The sequence below is a fragment of the Pelodiscus sinensis genome, unplaced genomic scaffold, assembly GCF_049634645.1.
Source record: "Pelodiscus sinensis isolate JC-2024 unplaced genomic scaffold, ASM4963464v1 ctg36, whole genome shotgun sequence".
In the NCBI taxonomy this organism is placed as follows: domain Eukaryota; kingdom Metazoa; phylum Chordata; order Testudines; family Trionychidae; genus Pelodiscus; species Pelodiscus sinensis.
The window spans coordinates 1,579,619-1,605,613 of NW_027465931.1; the positions used below are offsets into that span (position 1 = coordinate 1,579,619).

Sequence of the window (25,995 nt, forward strand, 5' to 3'; positions counted from 1 at the left end):
CATCAGAGGGAACAAACAGAACAAGGCAATTGTTGAGTGATCTCTCCCCTGTTGTCCAGTCCCAGCCCCAGGCAGTCAGAGATATAGGGACACCCATATCATGCATCTCTGATCATCTTATATGGCTCTATCAAACCCCCCTGTAAGCATCTCTTTTCTAAGATGAATGGTCCCAGTCCTTTTAACTTCTCCTTGTATGACTTGTCCCATATCCCATATCATTTTTGTTGCTTTTCTCTGAACTTTTTCCAATTATAACCTAACTTTATTTAAGTTGGAGGACTACAATTGCTTGCAATATTCAAGGTGTGGGTGTACCATGGATTTGAAACAGTGGCATGATGATATTTATCATATTATTATTCATCCCTTTTCCTAGTGGTTCCTAACATACCATTAGCATTTTTAACTGCAGCTGCATGTTGAACAGATGTTTTTAGAGGACTATCCACAATGACTCTGAGATTTTTCTTGAGTGCTACAGCTAAGTTAGACCCCATCAATTTGCATGTACAACAAGGATTATGTTTTCCAATGTGCCGTACCCAGGTACAGTAATGGAGTTCACAATAAGGAAGGCAAATAATGTCCAGTATAGCCGGAGAACTTTCATTCTTCATTCTTTTAAAATTAGCCTCAGGAAACTTTTGATCAGTTTGGATCGCTGATTGGGCTGTTAGCACCATATACCTGTGCTTCACTTACGACATCGCGTCAGTGGGTGGTTGACTGTATCAACTGTCTTCTCAATATACAAGGTGAGGAGACCATGAGCAGGTGTAAGTAACTCTTCACTTTCTTTCATTGTTGTAATGACCATTTTTTCCATCTGTAATTCTTTCTGTCTTGTTAGCGACACTTATATAACAGAACGATTGGGGCCTTGTAAGTACATTGCTGGAAGAGAACTGCACAAATAATAAATAATCTGCAAATATTAGAGGGTGGACAAAATATAGCACACAGGCCAGATCTGCCCTTCTCCCCAGAATTTCTGTCTGGAGCGCTCAGCTGATTAGCAAGCATGCCAGCAGCATGTGTTCAGCTGCCCCTCTCCGACCTTGCTCCATCCTATCTGCTGCTAGTGGTGTGTGGAGGGGAGGTGAGCAGGGAGACATGCAGAAATCAGGGTGACCCTTTTGCCCCTGTCATCATCTCTGCAGAGCAGAGTTTGGGGAGAGGGACACATACAATAGTGCTGCTCCAGTCTGAAGTATGGTGAGTAACGGAGTGCCTATCTAAAGAGGCACTGTTTCTAAGATTTCTCTGGCAGCCAGCATGTCCCTCTCTCTCTCTCTCTCTCTCTCTCTCTCTCTCTCTCTCTCTCACACACACACACACACATTGTCTCACACACACTCTCTCCCCCGCCATATGCCCATATGCCCCCGCTCTGCAGAGTGGGGTGGGGAGAGGGAGATGACAGAGCAGGACAGCTTTCCCTTAAAGAGACAGTTCATGATTTAGAAGTGAGCGAAGAGCCTGGGTTTCCTACCTAAGCTTTTGGTCAGCCCCATCTCTTTTACAATGAGAGTTCAGTGGAGGGATTCTCCTCCAAATCAGAACCTCAGATCAATCTACATGAGTTGTGCTTGACTATGAGATTAGATTGAAATACTGAGAGCAGAGTGGCTACTGAAACCAGATATACAGAGAAAGATGCTCCACACAGAATACAGTGCCTGTTTAATCCTGTATGAATCACAATGAATCACATGCCATTACCGTTAACTTTCAGACATAGGGGCTACGTCTAGACTACATCCCTTTTTCGGAGGGATAAGGGATCTTTCGGAAAAGGCTTAATTTTCCGCAAGATCAGCATCTAGACTGGCGCTTTTCTCCGGCAAAGCTCCGTGCCGAAAAAAGCTGCAGCCATTTTTATGCTAATGAAGCAGGGGAGATTTAAATCCCCGCTTCATTAGCAATTGCGATACGTCTAATTTACATCCCTTTTCCGAAAAAGGGATGTAGTCTAGACATAGCCTGACGGTAAAATTCTGACTCCGTTAAAGTCAACAAGAATTTCGTCATTGGCTTTAGTGGGGCCAAAATTTCACACACAGCTGGTAATAACATACCCCATAGATCCTCCTGTATGATTATCTATGGATCAGAGGTTCAGTTTTATTAAATGTTGCCATACTTTTTCTCCTTTTCTCTATCCTAGGTCAGTGCACTAACCTGGGGTCAGCAGAGGAGGAGCTGAGTTGTCTCCGTGAGGCACTAACAACTCCAGACCCTGAGGCTCTGTTTCAAGCATCTTCCAAAATGGCTAAGGTAACAAACACTAGGTGACTGTCCTAGTGGCTGTGCACCATTCATTTTCCCTTGTCCAGAGGACTGGAAAAGGGCAAATCTAGTGCCCATCTATAAAAAGGGAAATAAGAACAACCCAGGAAACTACAGACCAGTTAGTTTAACTTCTGTGCCTGGGAAGATAATGGAGCAAGTAATTAAGGAAATCGTCTGTAAACACTTGGAAAGTGGCAAGGTGATAGGGAACAGCCAGCCTGGATTTGTAAAGAACAAATCATGTCAAACCAATCTGATAGTTTTCTTTGATAGGCTAACGAGTCTTGTGGATAAGGGAGAAGGGGTGGATGTGGTATACCTAGACTTTAGTAAGGCATTTGATACAGTCTCGCATGATATTCTTATCAATAAACCAGGTAAATACAACTTAGATGGGGCTACTATAAGGTGGGTGCATAACTGGCTGGATAACCATACTCAGAGAGTAGTTATTAATGGTTCACAATCCTGCTGGAAAGGCATAACAAGTGGGGTTCCACAGGGGTCTGTTTTGGAACCGGCTTTGTTCAATATCTTCATCAACGATTTAGATATTGATATAGAAAGTACGCTTATTAAGTTTGCAGATGATACCAAGCTGGGAGGGGTTGCGACTAATCTGCAGGATAGGGTCACTAATTCAAAATGACTTGGACAAATTGGAGAAATGGTCTGAGGTAAATAGGATGAAGTTTAAGACAAATGCCAAGTTCTCCACTTAGGAAGGAACAATCAGTTTCATACATACAGAATGGGAAGCGACTGTCTGGGAAGGAGTACGGCAGAAAGGGATTTAGGGGTTATAGTGGACCACAAGTTGAATATGAGTCAGCAGTGTGATGCCGTTGCAAAGAAAGCAAACATAATTCTGAGATGCATTAACGGGTGTTGTGAGCAAGACACGAGAAGTCATTCTTCCGCTCTACTCTGCGCTGGTTAGGCCTCAATTGGAGTATTGTGTTCAGTTCTGAGCACCGCATTTCAAGAAAGATGTGGAGAAATTGGAGAGGGTCCAGAGAAGAGCAACGAGAATGATGAAAGGTCTAGAGAACATGACCTATGAGGGAAGGCTGAAGGAATTAGGTTTGTTTAGTTTAGAAAAGAGAAGATCGAGGGGGAACATGATAGCAGTTTTCAGATATCTAAAAGGGTGCCATAAGGAGGAGGGAGAAAACTTGTTCATCTTGGCCTATGGGGATAGAACAAGAAGCAATGGGCTTAAACTGCAGCAAGGGAGATTTAGGTTGGACATTAGGAAAAAGTTCCTAATTGTCAGGGTAGTCAAACACTGGAATAAATTGCCCAGGGAGGTTGTGGAATCTCCATTTCTGGAGATATTTAAGAGTAGGTTAGATAAATGTCTATCAGGGATGGTCTAGACAGTATTTGATCCTGCCATGAGGGCAGGGGATTGGACTCGATGAACTCTCAAGGTCCCTTCCAGTCCTAGTATTCTATGATTCTATGATTGTTTTATGCTTTTGTGATGTCTTTCCACACTTGGAGCGAGCTATGGGAGTGAGGGATTCATGGGTAATCAGTAACATGCTTTTCATAGGTATATGCTATGAATGCCATGTAAAAAACAAACAGATTCCAGACAGTTGCATGAACATGCCCATGCATGTGCGCGCGCACATCCATCCATCCATCCATCCATCCATCCGGGGTAAAATATGTGAGCGGGACATCAAGCTGAGAAACCAGTCTTGGCACCTTGTGTGTTTACCTGAACCTATATTTGTGTGCATGCATCTCTTTGCATATTTTTATATTTTGTGAAAAGATGTCATGTACATAATAGAATATAAACTGGAAATTTACATCCTGTTTGTCCCATACAATGTTGTGCTAACTGTACAACCTAAGATCTAACCTGATATTATTAGTGTAGAATAGAGATGTGGTAGCTAGAAAGATTACAGAGAAAATTTTAATTGCAACTGCCTTGCCAGATATGAGCCCAATTAGCAATTTGCTGATGAATACATTATTTTCCAATACAGCTCTTAGGCCTCCTTTCTTAAAAGTACTGGAGCCGACTATCATTGCAATCTTTCCTGTTTTTGATCTGTCCACAGGTGGTTAGTAAGTACTTTCCCTCTGAACAAGCCACAGATTTTATTGAGGCCATACTGGATGGTATGCTGTCTGCTAGCTCCTCCTGTGCCACAGCAGCCGGTCTGTGGATGAAGATCATCCTGAAGGAGTGTGGAGGTGCCATGCTGGATGAGGTAAAATAGAAGCTGGAGAGGTTTTTCTGGCTAACCTGCAGGCTTTCAGGTCTTTGCCATCATTTGCAGTGAACACAAGTCTTGCTGTTTCTCCCCCTGGGATTGGAAGTTAATTCCATCTGTGTTCCTATCCTGAGTCAGGCAATGGGGGAATCAACAGCAGAAGACAGAGATAATCTAACGGTACATCTGCACTAGCTCGTTAGTTCGAGCTCAGTAGGGTAATGAGGGCAAGCGGAGTTGCAAATGAAGCCCGAGATTTAAATATCCCGGGCTTCATTTGCATGTTCCCTGGCGCCACCATTTTTAAATCCCCCTTACTCCAAACTCCGTGCCCGCGGCTACATGCGGCATGGACTAGGTAGTTCAAATTAAAGATCCTAATTCGAACTACCGTTACTCCTCATGGAATTAGGATCTTTAATTAGAACTACCTACTCGGTGCCGCGTGTAGCCGCGGGCACGGAGTTCAGATTAAGGAGGATTTTAAAATGGCAGCACCCGGGAACATGCAAATGAAGCCTGGGATATTTAAATCCTGGGCTTCATTTGCAACTCTGCTTGCCCTCATTACCCTACCTAGCTCGAACTAACGAGCTAGTGTAGCCGTACCCCAAGGGAAAAGGAAGATGCTTGATTAGTTGTCTATCTTGTTGTCACAGTTTCCAGCCATGAAAGGCTTGGAAAAATTAGACTCCGAGTAAAATGCAAAAAGAGAATATCCGGCCCCAAGAGACAAGCTAAGTGAACTACATCTTCGGGCCTCAGATAATGAGGGGTCTCTAAAAATACCCCCAAATTACTAGTTTTTACTTGCCTCTTTGCCTATGTATAGATAGATAGATAGATAGATAGATAGATAGATAGATAGATAGATAGATAGATAGATAGATAGATAGATAGATAGATAGATAACTTTATTATTTCTCTTTTCATTGTCCTTTCTGTTAGAATAATACATGTTTTTTTGGAAATGCAATGAGGCCTCTTTAACTTGACATAGCTTAGGGCCTCAGCATGTCTTAACCCGGTGTTGCAGCCAGGTATGGGCAGAGATATGCATAATTTTTGTGGATTAAATCTATGCAGCCATGTCTAAATACTTGTTTTTTGAAGGGAGGAATTTCTACAAGAACAGCAAATTGCTAAACGACTAAATAAAGGTTTTGGCTCTGCAGAATGAATGCAGAGAATGGAAAAGGGACATTTTTTCTGGTTTTATTCTGTCCAGGTGCCAGCTATCCTGAGGAGAATATACATTCATATGCCTACCATCAAGCAGGGTAGCTTGAGGCAGTTCCTGGTGGAGGCAGTGTCCATTCTAGCCCACCATCACCTAGAGGCAGTGATCTTCAGCCTCCTCACCAAACGTCTGCCGATGGACAGGTATATAGTGCTCCTTACAGTGTTCATTTTGGTAACCATGGATCCCACAGCTTCACTGGAAGATGTAAGGCTTCATTTAAGCCACAGACAGGTTGAGATAATTCCTAAAGGTTAATAGCTTGGGTCTTTCTGCAGAAAGGTCCAAGACCACGTCAAGGTGGGTGCAGGGAGAAATTAAGTTTCATTCTGTTTCCATTAATTAATAGTTGCTTTGGCATCCTAAAGACTTCCCTTTACTGGCATCACTGGAGTGGACTTTTGCCTCTCCAGACCCCTGAACTAACATCACCCTGGAAATTGCCAGTGACTGTTCGTTTTCTGGTAGCATGAAAGCTTCAAATCCAAATTCCTGGCTGATTAGCAAGGATAGGGCACCAGGCTTTTGGTATCAGGAAGGGTATGGCTGCTGGAATGGAGTTGTCATTCTTGGTACTTAAAGACAGGGCGGTAAGCATATCTATCATTTCATTCCAACATCCCTAGCTGAATTATCAGTCATCTGTGCTGGAATCTAAGAACATAAGAACGGCTGTAGTGGGTCAGACCAAATGTCCATCTAGCCCAGGATCCTGTCTTCAGACAGTGGCCAATGCCAGATGCCCCATAGGGAGTGAACAGAACATGCCCATTCTGGCAAATAGAGGCCAGGGAATGCCATTTGTAAAGAGGTCATGGGCTAGCCACAAATATTTGTTCTCATAGTTGTACATCCAGTTAGTAGGAAGATCATTTTTCTTTCTTCAACTTGTCTCCCAGGCCCTAGATCTTTGGGCATCATATGCTCATGATTCCATATCTACTGAGAAGTAGGAAAACAGGAACTGTGATTAGAGCTCTGTGTCCTTTCCTTCTGAAGTCTAGCATTAATGGTTATGGTGCAGTAAGGCTAGGGTTGTGTCTATACAGCACCCTAAACTTGAAATAAGATGCACAATTTGCACTCCGCAAATTGCCTATCATATTTTGCATAGCCTATTTTGAAATGTGGCGCTTCTACACAGCACCAAATGTCGAAATAATGTGCTATTTCAAGCCATCCCTTATCCCTCATGCAACAAAGTTTATTGGGATGGCAAAATAGTGTGCCCATTATTTTGAAAAATATTTCAAAATAACGGGCTGCTTCTGTAAATGTGGGGTAGGTATTTCGGGATACCTCCAGGATCCCAAAATAGTCATGCACTGTAGAAATGTAACCTGAAATGTAACTTAACTTAGTTCTGTAACTAGAAACTGAATATGTAAAACATGAGGACCATATAAGGAGGACAGCACTCTGAACTTGCTCATCATAGGCAGGGCTTGACAAATAATACAATCTACTCATCCATGGCGTGTAGATTGTAACCTGGAAGAGCCGGGTTCGGGCGATCTGTGCATGCGCAGATCGCCGGACAGCGCGGCTGGTGAGCCCTGATCATAGTCAAGGAGAAAATGTGTTCTTTACTTGAATATGATGCATATAGTCAGAGCCACAAAAGTCTCCAGGGGTCACATATAACCTATGTTAAATTGCAGTAACACCACTGAGCTGTGGAGATCTCTGGGGACAGATCCCTTGCTCGCCCCTCAAGTCCTGAAGGTCCTAATAGAAAGAATAAAGACTCCAACAAGCCAAGAAGGAAGCATGACCTCAGAGACAGAAACTGACCTGCATTTAGCAGCTGCTGCACCTCTCACAGTAAGTTAGACGACAGACATGTATTTCTCTGCTTTGTGACAAACATGCTGATGGAAAGCTAGATGAGTGGTATAATATTGTCATCTGGGCACTTCTTTTCTGAAGTACTGTTTCCTGGATTCCAGCTGTGCTTTCTGTGGCAGATTTAGAGTATGTGGCTGATTCACTTAATAATATCTGGCAATTAGAAAGTCTTTGAATCAGATTTCTTACAGTGCTTTGCAAATGTTTTGTGCAACTCATAACATGCCTTGATAGGTCCTACACATTTTTACAGCTATGGGACGCTAAGGCACACATGGAGTGAATTGCTCTCGGTCATTCATCAAGTTAGTGACAGGAGTGAGAATTTAGTCCAGCAGGTATCAGAAGGGGAGAGCGTGTGATAGTGTTAGGAAGAGACCTCTTCTTTTACCATGCTCTCCTTTCAGGCAACATGTGCCATCTTTGAAGTGGTGTCAGCATTGCAGTTGAGCAAAACTGTGCAGGAGCTGTTCCCGGAGTTGTTCACTGTTCTTCTGCAGCAGATCAGCCAAACCCTAGGACAAAAGATGCCTTTGCCCAGGATGAGACGCCGAAGGAGGTTATTTAGAAAAGGACAACAACTATGTGAGGGCAACCCTTGCAGGTAATTAGAAGAAAGGGAGCAAAACAAAGAGAATCCCAGTCCATTTGTGTGACACTCCCCAGGAGTTCTCAGGGTTATGAGGCACCTTACCATCACCTGCTTTTAATATGAGAAAGTCTTGTTTGTGCTTGCTATAGGTCAGTTCCCTGAAACCACCAAGCTCTGGCAACACAAACACTACTATCTAGGCCTCCTCAGGCCTCAGTCTCTTTGTCCTCTCTTTCTGACTACAGCTTAGAGAATCTCTATCAACAGATTCTCCTCTAAGAGAAGTCTCCCTGCGATTTACGTGCATCTCCCCACCAATCGGCTTTCCCCCATCTCTTAGTTTAAAAACTGCTCTACAGCCTTTTAAATGTTTAGTGCCAGTAGTCTGGTTCCACCCTGGTTTAGGTGGAGCCCATCCTTCCTGTATAGGCTCCCCCTCTCCCAAAAGTGTCCCCAGTTCTTGATAAATCCAAACCCCTCTTCCCTACACCATCGTCTCATCCACGCATTGAGACTCTGAAGCTTTGCCTGCCTACCTGGTCCTGCGCATGGAACTGGAAGCATTTCCAAGAATGCCACCATAGAGGTCCTGGATTTCAGTCTCTTTCCTAGCAACCTAAATTTGGCCTCCAGGACATCTCTCCTACCCTTCCCTATGTCATTGAGACCTACATGTACCACGACCACCGGCTCCTCCCCAGCACTACACATAAGTCTATCTAGATGCCTCTAGCATTTTGTCTCTTTTGCTCTCTGTTTCCCTCAAACACTCCTGTGGATGTCCCTTTAGGCAGATTCCTTATTCATGGGAGAATAGGTTTGTTGATTCTATAGCCCCACTCTAGCCAGGCAATCAGGTACATTTCTATCCAATTAGGCTTTCTCTGGGGAAGCTAATTAGTACTAGTAGTTACCAGAGTGCTGACCCCAAGTACAAGCTCTCAGCACCCTGTCACATCTCGCTGGACATAGGGCCCCAAAATATCCATTAGTGATCACTAATCTCTCTGTGTCCCAGCTTTTGGGGTCTGATTGTGAATTTTTTCCATATTACTGTACTGTGCTAGTGCCCATACACCTTGCAGATAGGAGAAAGTGACTGCAAAATGTTGTCCATAGCAACACTAGTAATATGAGATGTATGAGACTGAAATACCTCCTGGGAATTAAGTCCTTCCAAAAACAGTGGTCCCCAGGATACTGTCAATGGATGAACTGTCAATGAACAACAGACCTGACAAGTAACTGGGGTTTCCTGACTGCTTAGGCTGTGCCTTTCTATTGGTTACTACAGTTCTGTGCCTCTTTTCCCCCAGGCTTTCTATTGAAGCATTAGAGGCTGTGCTTCTCAAGGCTATGAATGAGAAGCTGATACGAACTCTCTGGAAGCAGAAAACTTGGATGCTTCTTGAAAATCCGCAGACTCACCACGAGGGGGTGTGTTTGCTGGTGAGGTAAGAGATCTAGGAGACAGCACTTCATCCTCAGGGATCGGCAACAAATAGAGTGACTGACAGGGAACTTTCAGGTATAGCTTTGTGCGGGGTGCCCTGGGTGAGAAACACAGAGCTTCCATGCGTAGGTTTTAGAGTTGTATGGTCATAGCAGCTAAGCTTTTGAAGTGCACAGTCTGCCCCATAAGTGGTTCCTTTTGTCTTCCAGGGTTCTGCAAAGATCTGGACTAATAACAGTGGAGATCATACAGAGCCTCCTTCCCTGGGTAAATTCCCCATCAGAAAAGCAGCGAGTCACCAGCACAGCTTTCTTTGCTCAGGTATGAGCAGTTCCACCATTAGGCTGTTATCTGTTGTTTACCTTTCTCTGAGGAATTGTACAGTTCAGTTCATAGGAATTCATTTTAGATAGTAGAATGTGTCCTTTATAAGGAAATCTCATAAGGAACTTCATTACACCTTTCTTAATCATTTTCTCTTTGTTATTTTGGGGGCCTATACTAGCCTAGCCTAGCTGCCTATTCTAGTTGCTGGTTAAGAGAGAGTGAGCAAGATATAGATAGGCTACGTCTACATTGGCAAGATTTTGCGCAAATAGGGTATGTCTACACTACAGCACTAATTCGAATTAACTTAATTCAAATTAGTTAATTTGAAATAAGCTAATTCGAATGAGTGCATTTAGACCTAAAAACTAATTCGAATGAGCATTTTGCTAATTCGAAATAGCATGTCCACATTGAGTGGACCCTGAACCGAAGTTAAGGCTGGCCAGAACCAGTGCCGTCAGGGCATCAGGTTAGGACTTAAGGTGTGGAGCTGCTTCCTCAGGCTAGCCGAGGGCTGTGCTTAAAAAGACCTGACCCCCACCCCGGACAGACAGTTCTCAGGATTCCCCGCTTGCATGTCTAACTCGATGGGGACTTCAAAGCAGTCCTGTCTTGGAGTGCCCTGAATGCCCACACTCGGCACATTTCAGCACTCGACCATCAGCCCGGCTGCACTTGCTGCAGGCTGCCATCTGGGGGAGGTCAATCAGGGGGCTATCAGGATCCAGGAGGCCCTACAGGAAAGCTTCCACCCCGAGGAGCCCGCAGAGCCACCCCAGTCCTCCCCATCGGGGGCTCGTGCCCCATTCCTCCCTCACCTCCTTCCACTTACCCTTCCCGAGCCCCCTCTTCCTGATGTAAAAAATAAAGGACATGTGTTCAAAAATAGAAACTCTCTTTATTTAACAAAACTGGGGGCGGAGGGGATTAACCTCTGGGGGACTGGGAAAAGGAGGTGGGAGAGGGGAAGAAAGAGGGTGGGAGAGGGGAGGTGGAAACCTGGGAGGAGGGAGCTGGAAGGGGGAAGCCAGGGGAAGAAGGAGGAGGGGAAGTATAAAACTATGGTACGCCATATCTTCAGAACTGTGTACAGATGTGGTCTTCTCACCTCAAAAACGATATGGCCTTGGAAAGGGTTCAGAAAAGGGCAAGTACAATGATTAGGGGTTTGGAACAGGTCCCATATGAAGAGAGGCTACAGAGATTGCGACTTTTCAGCTTAGAAAAGAGGAGACTGAGGGGGGATATGATAGAGGTCTATAAAATCATGAGTGGTGTGGAGAGGGTGCATAAAGAAAAGTTCTTCATTAGTTCCCATAATATAAGGACTAGAGGACACCAAATGAAATGAATGGACATCAGGTTTAAAACTAATAAAAGAAAGTTCTTCTTCACACAAAGTTCTTCTTATAGTCAACCTGTGGAACTCCTTGCCACAGGAGGCTTTGAAGCCTAGAACTATAACAGAGTTTAAAGAGAAGTTAGATAAATTCATGGAGGTTGGGTCCGTGGAGTGCTATTAGCCAGGGGGTAGGAATGGTGTCCCTGGCCTCTGTTTGTGGAAGGCTGAAGATGGATGGCACGAGACAAATGGCTTGGTCATTGTCTTCGGTCCATCCCCTCTGGGGTACCTGGTGTTGGCCGCTGTCGGCAGACAGGCTACTGGACTAGATGGACCTTTGGTCTGACCCAGTACGGCCATTCTTATGTTCTTATGTACTAAGCGCAGGGCTCAGGGTCGGGGGTCTCACTGGAACAACTTGATTTTCATGCAAACCTGCTCCTGGGTTTGGATGTGGCCTTTGGTGGCCAGGCTGGCAGCTATCCTGCCCTAGACGGCTGCATTCCTGTGCCTAGTGTGGAGGTCGTGGACGCTGGAGGCCTCCCCCCAAACCTCGATAATGTCCACGATCTCTGCACTAGACCAGGCAGGCGCCTGCCTCTTGTGGCCCTGGGCAGGCTCCTAGGAGCCGCCAGCCTGGTCCTGGGAAGAGGCGGAGGGCTGGGTGGCAGCAGGTGGCTGGCTCATGCCATGCCAGGTGCAGGGTCTGCTGGCTGGGTGCTGGCAGGCTTGCCACTGGCACAGGCACTGTAGCCAGACCATGCCCCTTTAAGGGCTCTGGGGCTCGGAGAGGGGCAGAAAAGTTTCCCTGGTTTGGCCCAGAGTGGCCATCAGGGCAACCTGATTAGGGTTAGCCTCCAACTAGTTCGAATTAAGTGGCTACACAGCCCTTAATTTGAACTACACAATTCGAACGAGGCGTTACTCCTCGTAGAATGAGGTTTACCTAGTTCGAATTAAGCGCTCCGCTAGTTCGATTTAAATTCGAACTAGCAGTTTGTATGTATAGCCGCTATTAAAGTTCATTCGAACTAACGGCTGTTAGTTTGAATTAACTTTGTACTGTAGACATACCCATACTTTTAACGCAAGAGTTTTTGCGTTAGAATATTTGCGCAAGAGAGCGTCTACACTGGCATGTGCTGTTGCGCTAAGAGGCGCTTTTCTGCAAACTCATCCGTGCCAGAATAGACGCTCTCTTGCGAAAGAAAGCTCCGATGGCCATTTTAGCCATTGGGCTTTCTTGCACAAGAAATTAATGTGGCCTGTCTACACTGGCCTCTTGCGCAAGAACAGTTGCACAGGAGGGCTTTTTCCTGAGCGGGAGCATCATAGGTTTTGCGCAAGAAGCACTGATTTTAGACATTAGAATGTCAGTGTTCTTGTGCAAGAACTCCCCACCAGTGTAGACAGGCAGCTGCTTTTGCGCAAAATCATGCCAATGTAGATGTAGCCATAGAATTTGAATTACTAGACCTTTTCTGACAATTCCTAGGGCTAATACTGACCAACAGCTCCTGATTTTGGTCTAGCTCAGCAAATCTTCTAAATGAATCTAGTGTCCTAATACTATAAAATAAGCAACATACAAATACATTAACATCTATCTTAGATTCTCATGAATGTAGAATAATAGATTCATAGATCATTAGAACTGGAAGGGATCTTGAGAGGTCTTCGAGTCCAATCCCCAGCCATCACGGCAGGACCAAGCACAGTCTAGATCATCCCTGACAGGTGTTTGTCTAACCTGCTCTTAAATATTTCTAGTGATGCAAATTCCACAACCTCCTGAGGCAATTTATTGCAGGGTTTAAGCACCCTGACAGGCAGGACGTTTTTCCTGCTGTCCAACCTAAACTTCCCCTGATGTAATTTAAGCTCATGGCTTCTTATCCTATCCTTAGAGGCCAAGGAGAACAATTTTTCTCCATCTTCCTTAAAACATCCTTTTAGAAACTTGTATTATCTGAGTACTTCAAAATGAGAATGTAGTATCTGAGTGCCTCAAAACTCTTTAAAAGTATGTATCCCTACAACACCCCTGTGAGGCAGGGAAACACTATTAGTCCCATTTTGCAAACAGGAAACTGATGCACAGAAGGCCTAAGTGACTTGCCCAACATCATCTAGGAAGTCTTTGAGGGTGCAGGAAATTGAACTGGAACCTCCTAAGTCCTAGGCTGCTGACCACTGGAGCATCCTCCCTCTCCACAGCCTTGCTATAACGTCTGTGTCATATTTCACATTTACGCTAAGTCGCTATTTTAGAGGCTCATCTGGTGGTTCTAGGAATCTGTTTGTGCCCCCAAATCTTTCTACACCCCACCTAGGAAAGGAGTCACAAACGTGGGTTTTCAAGGTCTGCCTAGAGAGGCCTCATGAAAGCTGCCAATCAGAGCCCAGCTGGCTCAGATCTATGGAGCTACAGGGCTTTATTAGGTCAGTTCCTTTCAGGAAGTGGAGGGCCAAGAAAGGATGCTATTCTCTGGCCAAACCAATTCACAGGGGTTTATTTCAGGCAGCATTTTCTGAAGCTGAATTTGCAGAGAGAGAGTCCTTACGAGCCTTCAACATATAATTCGAGGGAGAAACTGAAAGTGGCCCCATAGGAAGAACCCAAGGAAAAAGTAGCAATAAACTGAAATGAAGCAATGACTCGCTGCTATTTCTAGGTTGGAACCAAGAGTAGTGGGCAGGCCCAGGTTCCCCAGTGGCATAAACCCGATGAAGGGGACAAGGCTTATGGAGAGGTTGAACAAAGAACAGAATATAAAGGGTCCAGAGTTGGGGCTGAAGACCCTAGTGAGGGCAACAGGACCTAAAAGGCATTTGTTTGGACTTTGGGACTTGGCCAGAGGGCTGAGCCATGGAAGACTCACTAAGATCGACTGGCAGGATGCATCTGGGCGAGAAAAGGACTGTGGTATCAAATGCAGTCACTGAGAGGCTTTCAAGGGATGAGCAATCCCCCATTATAGTGCCTAAAAGGAAAAAATCCATGTTTTTAACACAGTACTCATTCATATAGAATAATAAATTACAGTGTATTACGTGTCTCCTCAAATTATATTCGCTATCTTAATGAACAGATTAGAGCTAATGGACATGTTGATTTTATTTCAGCTAATGACTGATCCCATACTCAGGGAGAAGAAGATCCTGAAGTCTGCCTTACATATATTAGAAGAAAGGTCACGGGACAATAACAGCATTGTCCGTCAAATGGCTGTAAGAGGCCTAGGCAATTTAGTCTATGGGGCACCTGAGAAGGTAAGATAGAATACTGAATACAATGCAGCATAACTAGAGAAACTAAAGGAAACAATTGCTCAGGATTTACAGAGGCCATGCACAATGCACTAGGCCAACTTCTGCTCTCTCATACCCCTGTAACCTCTTTGCAGTCAATACACAGCAGGTTTGTTCCCTTGGTAAGCTGGGCATAAGGAAACAATATGGACTTAATATGATCATATGTAAATGTATACTCCCAGGAATGAAGAGTGTAGGCTTTATTTCCAAGATGAGAGATTCTATTCCAGGAAACAGAGACACTAAAAAACTCAAATCATGATAGATAATCAGCTGAACGTAAGCGCCCAGTACAAAGCTGTGACCAAAAGAGCTGAGGTGATCCTCGGAGGCATAGACAGAGGGATTCTGAATAAGAATAAAGAAGTTATTTTACCTCTGCTTATGGCACTGGTGTGAGAACTGCTAGAATACTATGTCAGGATCATGCCTGCAATTCAAGAAGGATGCTGATAAATTGGAGAAGAGTCACAAGAATTTTCAAAGGGCTAGAAAATGTGCCTTTAGATTCAATGGGGGGGGGGGGGGCGGGGAATGAAGCTAAACTAATTCAGACTGCTAGTAAGGCATACATTTTAATGGTAATTTTAATCATTGGAACCATTTACCAAGGGTTGTGGTGGGGTCTCTATCAGTAGCAACTTTAAAAACAAGATGGGCTGTTTTTCTAAAAGAGGTGCTCTAGTCAAACAGACATTATTTTGGGGAGGTTCTGTGTTGTGAAGGAGGTCAGACTGAATGATCACAATGGTCCCTTTTGGCCTTCAAATCTAAGTAATTAGAAATCTAATAGGATTACATAGGCGTAATATGGCACAGAGTTTGGCTTATTGTAGCTAGTACCTGATGTAAAATATAGCTATAGGTCACTAGGGGGGCAGATGAAATTCCCACTGCTTCATAATTGCTAAAAAAAACATATTAGAAATGTGGTTAGTGGAAAGTGTTTTTTAATGTCACACGTCTGAACAGGTGAAAAAGTACAAGAAGTTTCTTCTGGAGGCACTGATCAGGACTTTAGAAGACACTTTCAGTTCTGAAGTCGTCGAAAGCATGAAGGCACTGGCCAAAGTCCTTAAGGAGCTGAAAGGGAAGGACATAGGTTCTTCCTTCAGAGACCTCACCACACAGATCCGGAAGTACTTCGATAATGTACGTGAACAGAAGCCTTCAACCCCAGTTCAGCTGACATTGATGAGGCTCCATTTACAATGCATGATGTGTCCTCACTGGGCATTGTTCATGTCAGAATGAAGTGATTTTAGGCCTTAGGGAAGAGATGTGTTTTATGGAGGAGCAGAGAATTAAGAAAATGAGGATGCCATCCCTGCTCCTTCAGTCTCACCCTTCTGTTCATCTTTATTTCCAATGAGAATGGCAAAGGAAGTATGAATACTAGATTAGGTAGCTGCATAACAAGGAAAATGGGCATACAGGGTGTAATAGACTGTTTTGGGCCTGCTCCATACGATTTTTATGTCAGATGGTTGAAATTATTCCATTTTGCAGAGAAGTTTGAGATTTCAAATTTTGGTTTTGTTCCTATTTGGGGGACACACCCCCCAGCCCAAATTTCAAAACTCTTTGTGAAACAGTAATACTATTCTCAACCCAGCTCTACTGGGAGCCTTGCCTGAGGGCAGTCTACTGGCAGACTATGCTGGAGACAGGGAACCTGGAAACACTGGGAATTAGAGGTGCCAGGGTGCACATTTCCTGGCTCCTTGTCAGCCTGCCAGACAGGCTGTTCTGAAGGTGAGGGCCAGGAAGCCCAAGATCCCAGTCAGCCTCCTAGATGGGTCACCAAGAAGCTGACCAAGTACCCCTACTTGGCTTCTGGAAGAATTTTGTCAAAATTGAACTGTCTTCAAAGTATTTTGATGAATCAACACATTTGGCCCAAACTTGATTAATTCCAGTTCTTTTAAACTTCTGTCGTTGGAATCACTCTACCCTAATGTAGAAGAGACAGCTGTGCTAGATACATGATGTGGTTATTTCTTCGTTACCAACCTGTGTGGCTTTCTTGGCTATAGGAGGACAACACTCTTCGTGCATTGGCCTTTGTCCTGTTTGGTATCCTGGCCGGCTCTGCAAAGAGAAAATGGAAGGACTATTTTGCCAAGCAGGTTAGACAGAGCTGGGTCACGCTTCTTATGCACCTGCAAGATCCAAGCCCTGAGGTTTCAATGGTAAGAATGACAGTGACTTAATTACTAAGCAAAAAGAATCTTCCTCCTGATGCCAGGGGAGCTCTGCTATTCCTTCCCGCAGTGGAGACCTAAATTCTTCCCTCAGTTCATTGCCCTCCTTTTGAGTTAATCCCAGACAGGCTGGTCCTTAGCAGCCAGGGTTGTCTCACTGGAGTTCAGGATAGGTCATGGGTCTGATCCCAAGAGTTCATTCCTGCCTATCTCTGCACCCCACGTTCCTGCCTCCCCACAACAGAGGAAAGACCACAGCTATGCCTAGTGAAGCAGCTTTCATAGCTACATCCGTTCTGAAAAAACATTGCTGCTATCTCCAGTTTTCAGTATTATAAAATCATAGAAGCATAGGTTTGGAGGAGACCTCAGGAGGTCACTGAGTCCAACCTCCTGCCCAAAACAGGACCAGCCTCAACTAAACAATCCCAGCCAGGGCTTTGTCAAGCTAGGACTTGAAAACTCTAGATTTAGAGGTTCCGTTGCCTCCCTAGGTAACCCATTCCAGTGCTTCACCACCTTCCTAGTAAAATAGTTTTTCCGACTATCCAACCTAGACCTCCCCCACTGTAACTTGAGACCATTGCTCCTCATTCAGTCATCTAGTACCACTGAGAACAGCCTCTCTCCATCCTCTTTGAAATCCCCCTTCAGGTAGTTAAAGCCTTCTATCAAAGCTCCCCTCACTCTTCTCTTCTGAAGACTAAATAATCCCCAATCCCTCAGCCTCTCCTTGTAAATCATGTGTTCCAGCCTCCTAATCATTTTTGTTGCCCTCCGTTGGACTTTCTCCAATGTATCAACATTTTTTAAGTAATGGGGTGCCCAGAATTGGATGCAGTACTCCAGAAGTAGTATCCCTTTCCCCCTATTAAAGTCATGCTGGCATATTTTCTGTCTATTACTTCAGGGGAATCCCTTTTATTCTTCGGGTAGATGAGCAGTCAAGGACATGAGTTCCATTTGAATGAGCACAATACGTGTTATGGAACAATTCAATGGTGCAACCCTCTTTTTCAGGAGTGCAGAGCTACATTTCATCTCTGTGCCCCATTTTTGGGACTGAAGAGGCTCCAAACTATACTTAATGAGCATCTTAGTTGGAGAACCGAGCTGAACCCTGAGGAGCTCCAGATGGATATCTGCAGACACCTTGTGAGTGACCTATAGAATTATATGAGATTATTGACAGCATAGGCTTGTGGTGTAGAAGCAGGGGGAATGTGTGATGGGCAATGGAAGTATCTATGGGTATGTCTACGCTACAAAGTTAGTTTGAACTAACGGACGTTAGTTCGAACTAACTTTCATAGGCGCTACACTAGCGCTCCGTTAGTTTGAATTTAATTCGAACTAACGGAGCGCTTAGTTCGAACTAGGTAATCCTCATTCCACGAGGATTAAGCCTAGTTCAAACTTACTAGTTCGAATTAAGGGCTGTGTAGCCCCTTAATGCGAACTAGTGGGACGCTAGCCCCCCCCAGGTTTCCCTGGTGGCCACTCCGGCCAACACCAGGGAAACTCGTATGCCCCCCTCCCGGCCCCGGACCCCTTAAAGGGGCACGGGATGGCTACGGTGCCCATGCCAGGTGCAAGCCTGCCAGCACCCAGCAGGCAGACCCTGCACCTGGTGCGGATCGAGCCACCCACCCGATGCCCCCCAGTCCTCCCCCTCTTCCCGGGACCAGGCTGGCGGGTCCTGGGAGCTTGCCCGGGACCGCAAAAGGCGGGCTCCCTCCTGGGCTAGTGCGGACATCGTGGACCTCGTCCACGACCTCCGCACTGGGCACAGGAAGGTCGCCGGCTAGGGCAGGAGAGCTGCCAGCCTGGCCACCCAGGAGCAGGAGTGCATGAAAATCAAGGTGGTCCACTGAGACCCCCGACCCTGAGCCCTGAGCTTACAATGGCCATCCTGGGTCAGAACAAAGGTTCATCTATCCCAGTAGCCTGTCTGCCGACAGCGGCCAACCCTAGGGACCCTGGAGGGGATGGACCGAAGCCAGTGACCAAGCCATTTGTCTCGTGCCATCCCTCTCCAGCCTTCCACAAACTTTGGGCAGGGACACCACTCCTACCCCCTGGCTAATACCACTCCATGGACCCAACCTCCATGGCTTGATCTCACTTCCCTTTAAACTCTGTTCTAGTTGTAGCCTTCACAGCCTCCTGCAGCAAGGAGTTCCACAGGTTGACTCTGTGCTTTGTGAAGAACAACTTTCTGTTACTAGTTTGAAGCCTGTTACCCATTCCTTTCCTTTGGTGTCCTCTAGTCCTTCTTTATGGGAACTAATGAAGAACTTTTCTGTATGCACCCTCTCCACCCAACTCCTGGTTTTAGAGACCTCTATACTGTCCCCCCTCCGTCTCCTCTTTTCTAAGCTGAAAAGTCCCAGTCTCTTTAGCCTCTCTTCATATGAGACCTGTTCCCAACCCCTGATCATTTTAGTTGCCCTCCCCTCTGCCACCCTCTCTCTTCCCCTCTCCCACCCCCTTTTCCCAGTCTCCCCCAGTTTTGTTCAATAAAGACAGATTCCATTTTTGAACACAATTGTCCTTTATTTTGTACATCAAGAAGAGGGGCTAGGGAAGGGTAAGTGGAAGGAGTTGAGGGCGGAATGGGGTACGCGCCCCCGATGGGGAGGACTGGGCTGGCTCTGCGGGCTTTTGTGGTGGAAGCTCTCCTGCAGCCCCCCAATTGCCCCATCTCCCCAGATGGCAGCCTGCGGCAAGTGCAGCCGGTCTGATGGCCAAGTGCTGTGATGTGCCCAGTGTGGGCACTCCGGGCACTCCAAGCCAAGACTGCTTTGCAAGCGGGGCACCCCTGAGAACTGTCTGTCCGGCGTGGGGGTTGGGACCCTTTAAGCACAGCCCTCGGCTAGCCTGAGACAGCATCTCCACGCTCTTAGTCCTCCTCTGATGTCCTGCCGGCACTGCTTCCGGCCATCCTTAAGCCCGGTTCAGGGTCCACTTAATGTGGACATGCTAGTTCGAATTAGTAAAACGCTAATTCGAGCTAGTTTTTTAGTCTAGATCCGTTAGTTTTAATTAGCTTAGTTCGAATTAAGTAATTCGAACTAAGTTAGTTCGAATTAACGTTGTAGTGTAGACGTACCCTATTAGAGTGGGATACAGGACTGAGGGTGAGAGGAATGTAAATCTGCCATAGATTCCCACTTTCCCCACTTCTACACAGCCTCCTGTCCTTTCTTTTATTTACTTGTTTAAATTAAAAAAAAAGTCTGAGTGAGTCCAATAACTGACAGCAGTGGCAAGAGGAACACAGACTGTTTACTTGTGGTTTGTAAAGGCATGTGTTGGCAGTCAAAGGGCATTTCTAGCCAGAGAGAGCTCATGTGTCCCTGATTTTCTCTAGGCCAAAGAGAAGGCTGAGCTACTGGAGAACTTTTACAAAAGCACCATCACATACTTCTGCAGCAGCTGGGAAGAGATCCGGGCAGTTGCAGCCAAGTTAGCTGGTGAGAGAAAGTGTGCCGTGTCCCTTTTGGTATTCCCTTTGAGGTAGACAGAAAAAGTCCCTGTGTGCAGCACTGAGCTACTATTAATCTCTCCGTGCTGTGACTTCTCATGCATAAATGGAGATGTTAATGTTCTCCTACTTCTCCAGTGTGGTGTTAGGAGGAATTTGTAAGTTGCAATAGAATGCTTTGAGATGGCGCAGTCATTTAGTAGCAGAGGCTGGCACACTGTCACGTAGGGTATGTTTATTCTCCGATCAAACTAGTGTGCTAAAAATAGAGTAGCTGTGGCAGGAGTAGCAGGAGGGGTTAACTATTCCAAGGATGATCCCATCCAAACCCAAAAGTCTGTTCTCAAGGTGGCTAGCTCCTCCGACTGCTTCTGTCATCTGACCTGCACTCTATTTTTAGTAGTCAGAGTTAGTGTGGACTCAAACTATAGACCTAAGCTCAGTGTTGTTCACTGTTCCTTACTGGTGCTTCATCACTGGGAGGTAGGCAGGCCACCGCCACACAGTGCCTGCTGTTGCAGGTTCCTGATTGCCTTGCCCAGGAAGCACTAGATTCCTCCCCTTTGGCCCTGTGCCATCCTTTCCTTAGCACACCCATGCAAGCCAGGCAAGCATTGTGGCCTAATTAATTTATCCATGTGAGATCCTTGCTTAGTACGCACTTATTCCTGGCCCCAGCCCTTTGTTCACACCACTAGATTAATACACTATCCTAGTATATCTCCACTAACTGACAGCAGTGGCAAGAGGAACATAGATTGTTTAAAGCAAATGAGGTTTTATGTAAACATTCTTAATTTTTTTCTCTTCAGTGTGGACGCTAAACTTTTCTAGTATTTTCTTGCCTACAGCTCACCTTAGACCCACAATAGAAGCCAAAGGGCCAATGTTATCACCTTGCACTTAACAAGAGAAGGTTTTTTATTGATGTTTATTTTACACTGCTTATTTAGGCATCATCCTGGAACATACGGACACCAAGAATATGAAATGGCTGGACATGGAACATCTGTTGACCTGTAAGTAACAAATACAGGTGAAATCCTATTCATTAGTGAGTTATAAAGAAATTTAGCTGACAAGCAAGCAGTAACTGATACCACAGGTGTGAAGTGCATCAGCCACACATCAAAGGACAGATTCATCTTTAGTCTGCTCTGAAAGAGGTACGTCTACACTATAGCGTTAATTCAAGTTAACTTAATTCGAAATAGTTAATTTGAATTAAGCTAATTCGAATTATGCATCTATACACAAAACCTATTTCAAAATAGCATTTTGTTCTTTTGAAATAGCGCGTCCACACTGAGTGGACCCTGAACCGAAGTTCAGGCTGGCCGGAACCAGTGCTGGCAGGGCATCAGGTTAGGACATAGTGTGTGGGGCTGCTGCCTCAGGCTAACTGAGCTCCGTGCTTCACGGGACCCTACCCCCACCCCGAACAGACAGTTCTCAGGGTTCCCCGCTCGCTTGTCTACCCCGATGAGGGAGAGCAAAGCAGTCCTGTCTTGGAGTGCCCTGAGTGCCTGCACTCGGGACACCACAGCACTCGGCCACATGGAGCCAGAGCTGCCCCTGGGCACACCGGTGCGTCTCGTAGGGTTGTTGCCATCAGCCCAGCTGCACTTGCTGCAGGCTACCGTCCGGGGAGTCCATCGGGGGGCTGTCAGGATCCAGGAGGCCCTGCAGGAGAGTGTCCACCCCGAGGAGCCCTCAGAGCCACCCCGGTCCTCCCCACCGGGGGCTCGTGCCCCATTCCTCCCTCACGTCCATCTACTTACTCCTCCCTAGCCTCCCTTCCTGATGTCAAATAAAAGACATGTATGTTCAAAAATAGAAACTGGGTTTATTGAACAACAGGGTGAACCTCTGGGGAGACTGGGGAAAGGAGGTGGGAGAGAGGAATAGAGTGGGTGGGAGAGGGGAGGGTGAAACCTGGGAGGAGGAAGTTGGAAGGGAGAAGCAAAGGGAAGAAGGGGGAAGGGAAGATCAGGGCCCAAGGTTGGGGGTCTCACCGCACCAACTTGATTGTCATGCAAACCTGCTCCTGGGTTCGCATGTGGCCTTTGGTGGCCAGGCTGGCAGCTATCCTGCCATTGACGGCCGTGTTCCTCTGTCTAGTGCGGAGATCATGGATGCTGGGGCATCCCTCCCAAACCTGAATAAGGTCCATGATCTCCACCCTGGACCAGGAAGGCACCCGCCTTCTCCAGCCCCTGTCAGGCTCCTGGGTGCTGGCAGACTGCTCCTGAGGAGCAGTGGAGGGTTGGCTGCCAGTGCCTTGCTGGCTCACGTTTTGTGGCTACTGGCTCAGGGGCCCCGGTGGCCACTGCTGGCTCTTGGCTGGTAGGCTTGGATCTGGCACGGGCCAGGGTCTATCCCTTTAATGGCTCTGGGGCCAGGGGGAGAGGAGAGGAAGTTTTCCTGGTTGTGCCCAGAGTGGCCACCAGGGCTCCCTGGGAAGGGCTGGAGGCCCCCTATTTTGAATTAATTGTCTACACAGCACTTAATTTGAAATAGCTATTTCAAATTTGGTGTTACTCCTCGTAGAATGAGGTTTACCAAATTTGAATTAAGCGCTCTGCTATTTCGAATTAATTTCGAAATAGCGGTTTGCATGTATAGATGCTATTAAACTTAATTCAAAAGAACAGCTGTTATTTTGAATTAACTTTGCGGTGTAGACGTACCTGGAGGAAACTGCAGCCAGTGTGATATAAGTCAGTGCATCTCCTGGCTACCCTGGCAATGCCTCTTCCCAACCTGTGTGATCCACTCTTTGGGCTCCATCGGCTCCCTGGGAGTCACTTTTTGCTACCCCAAACTCCACACCATCAGATTTATTTCTGTCAGGAGATGTAAAATAACTTAAAAGCAGAAGCTATTGAGTCAATGGAGCACCTTCCAATTGGATGAGTTTCTGGTAGGGTCAGGGTCTCCCCTCTCCCCCCTCCTCCATCTCAGTTTGGAGCTTGGAAGGATCCCAATGGAGGAACCTAAAGCTTTGTTTGTACAGAGAGCTTCTGGAGCTTGGTACTCACTGGTACTAAATCTCCAGCTACTGCAGGCATAGGTGACTATATGAAAAGTGAGTCATATTCTCTGTAATTCCAGCTCTCCAGGTCCTACAGAATGACCCAAGTCCCATTGTCCAGCTGGTGGCAACTCAGGTCCTAAGAGACATCTGACCTGGATGAGAGCTCGGGGAATGAAGCACAGACAAATAGAAGAAAGAGCTCCTGCTTCTGTTTCCAGCTTGCACATCATATACTTGGGTGGGAAGCTAGACTGAACGCTATATCTGCTAGCTGTCTATGGGGTAGGGGAGTAGTATAAGGGCCCTACCATCAATCAAACATTAGCCCCGCCCCCTGACCCTGGAAGTCCCCCCCCCCCCGACTCCCCGGAAGTCCCTTCTCCCTTGTCACTGGCAGTCCCGCCCCTGGAGGGTAGTACATCCGGGTCGAGAGGGACAGGTGACCGGAAGTAAAAAAGGATGTCATGTGACCCCGGTTAGGCCCGTCCCCTGTCACCGGAAGTCCCGCCCTTGGGGGTAATACATCCGGGGTAAAGAGGGGCAGGTGACCGGAAGTAAGGGGTGTCATGTGACCCCTCTAAGGACTTGCCCCTCCTCCCTCTACCAATCAGGAAGGGCTTTCCCCGTAGGAACGCCCCGCGAACCGCTTTGACCAATCGGGGGGCAGTTCCGGGAACGGATGACCCGCCCAGAAGTGGGTCGTGTGACCCCTCTAAGAACTCACCCCGCCTCCCTCCACCAATCAGGAGGAGTTTTTTCCCTGTAGGACCGCCTCGTGAACTGCTTTGACCAATCGGGGGGCAGTTCCGGGAACGGATGACCCGCCCAGAAGTGGGTCGTGTGACCCCTCTAAGAACTCACCCTGCCTCCCTCTACCAATCAGGAGGGTTTTTTTCCCTGTAGGACCGCCCCACAAATCGCTTTGACCATTCGGGGGGTGCAGTTCTGGGACCCGTTGACCAGACCGGAAGCTGGTCATGTGACCCCTCTAAGAGCTTCCCGTGACACCCTCTGTCAATCAGAGCATAGCACTTCCCCATAAGTTCTAGCGCCACACAAAAGAGGCCATCTTGTTCCAAGATACAGCTAGGACACCGCAGCGGCACGCCCACGCTGTCTGAGCACGTTCCGCTCAAGCAGAGGCGGCAACAATACCTGCAAGAGTGGTCATGACTGTATACTGTGTGGCAAAACTCACAATAATTTTTCGCTCCGAACAACTTTTTCACATCCAGAACCCCATAGTAATGCTCATCTCCGCCAAGCGCCGCGCGCCCGGGGCCGGCGCTCCCCCCGCAAGCGCCACGCACCCGGGGCCGGGGCCGGCGCTCCCCCCGCCAAGCGCCACGCGCCCGAGGCCGGCACTCCCCCTGCCAAGTGCCGCGCGCCCGGGGCCGGCGCGCCCCCCCGTGCAAGCGCCACGCGCTATGTGCCCAGGGCCAGGTCAGCCCCGAGCACCTGGCGGGTGCATGCAAATGCCCCTGCGGGCGCCATAGCGCCCGTGGGCACCGTGTTGGGGACCACGGACCTACGGCAATAACAGTATTTAATAAGATTTCCAAACACAGTTCAGCACATAGGCCCTGGAGCTTGCAGTTTATACCCTCTGGAGTCCAAGTCAAACAGTCATGGTACCGCTGGGCTGGCGCATTTATGACACAACCCTCACAGTCCTCAAAAAGCTTTTCCCTAAGACAGTGACTAAGGACGGTATAAACACTAATGCGTACAATAGAGCGCATAACTTTTTTACGCTTATGATGTGGCACTGGCTCAACTAGGTCAATGCACAGCCACCTCCTGAATTCTTCATGGCCGTCATCCTAGGCGTTCTCTTCAATGCTTTGTATCGGTGTTGAGCAAAAACAAGGTGGGCCCAGTTCGTCTTCCTCGTCCGATGCAATGCTGTCCTGGGTCTGACGGTCAGCTAGAAAGGCATCGTCAAGCTGTCAAAAGATTGCCAGAAAGAAATAATGTAAGATGCTCTGGTCATTTTTTTTTTAAAGTTTACAAAATCCCGGATTCCTAACCCCATGATGCCCCAACTTCGATCTTTCATTTACCTATTTGGCTTCTTTTCCATGCGTCTTGTCCGACTCCTGGGAGCCATGGGCACCTTCTTCCTCCAGGCTATCTAGCTTGTCTGGCTGCATCGTGAGTGGTTGGGTTTCGGTGTCAGATATTGGTGTATCCATCAGCGGGTGGGTCAAAGGGCTCCCTTCAACTTCTCCTTCCTCCTCGGAACTGTCGCTGATGTAGCGCTTTCTTCTCGGCACCAAAACAAAGTTGGTGAAAGAAGCCATGTTTCCGCTCAGCGTTTGCACGCTCTCGGAAACACGCGCTCTTGGAACAAGATGGCCTCTTTTGTGTGGCGCTAGAACTTACGGGGAAGTGCTATGCTCTGATTGGCAAAGGGTGTCACGGGAAGCTCTTAGAGGGGTCACACGACCCGTCTCCGGTCTGGTCAACGGGTCCCGGAACTGCACTCCCCGGATTGGTCAAAGCGATTTGTGGGGCGGTCCTACAGGGGAAAAACCCCTCCTGATTGGTAGAGGGAGGCAGGGCGAGTTCTTAGAGGGGTCACACAACCCACTGCTGGGTGGGTCATCCGGTCC

The 25,995-nt window shown here is 46.9% G+C and overlaps 1 protein-coding gene across 1 annotated transcript; it reads left to right on the plus strand.

Moving 5' to 3' along the window:
- Nucleotides 1-17,897: 17,897 nt before the first annotated feature.
- LOC142825119 (maestro heat-like repeat-containing protein family member 1) lies at nt 17,898-23,668 on the plus strand. The gene is made up of 4 exons (XM_075916842.1): nt 17,898-18,011; nt 20,230-20,332; nt 21,297-21,362; nt 23,458-23,668. Exons 1-4 carry the CDS (start codon nt 17,991-17,993, stop codon nt 23,529-23,531), a joined length of 264 nt encoding a protein of 87 aa, XP_075772957.1. The 5' UTR covers nt 17,898-17,990; the 3' UTR covers nt 23,532-23,668.
- The last annotated feature ends 2,327 nt before the right edge of the window (nt 23,669-25,995 follow it).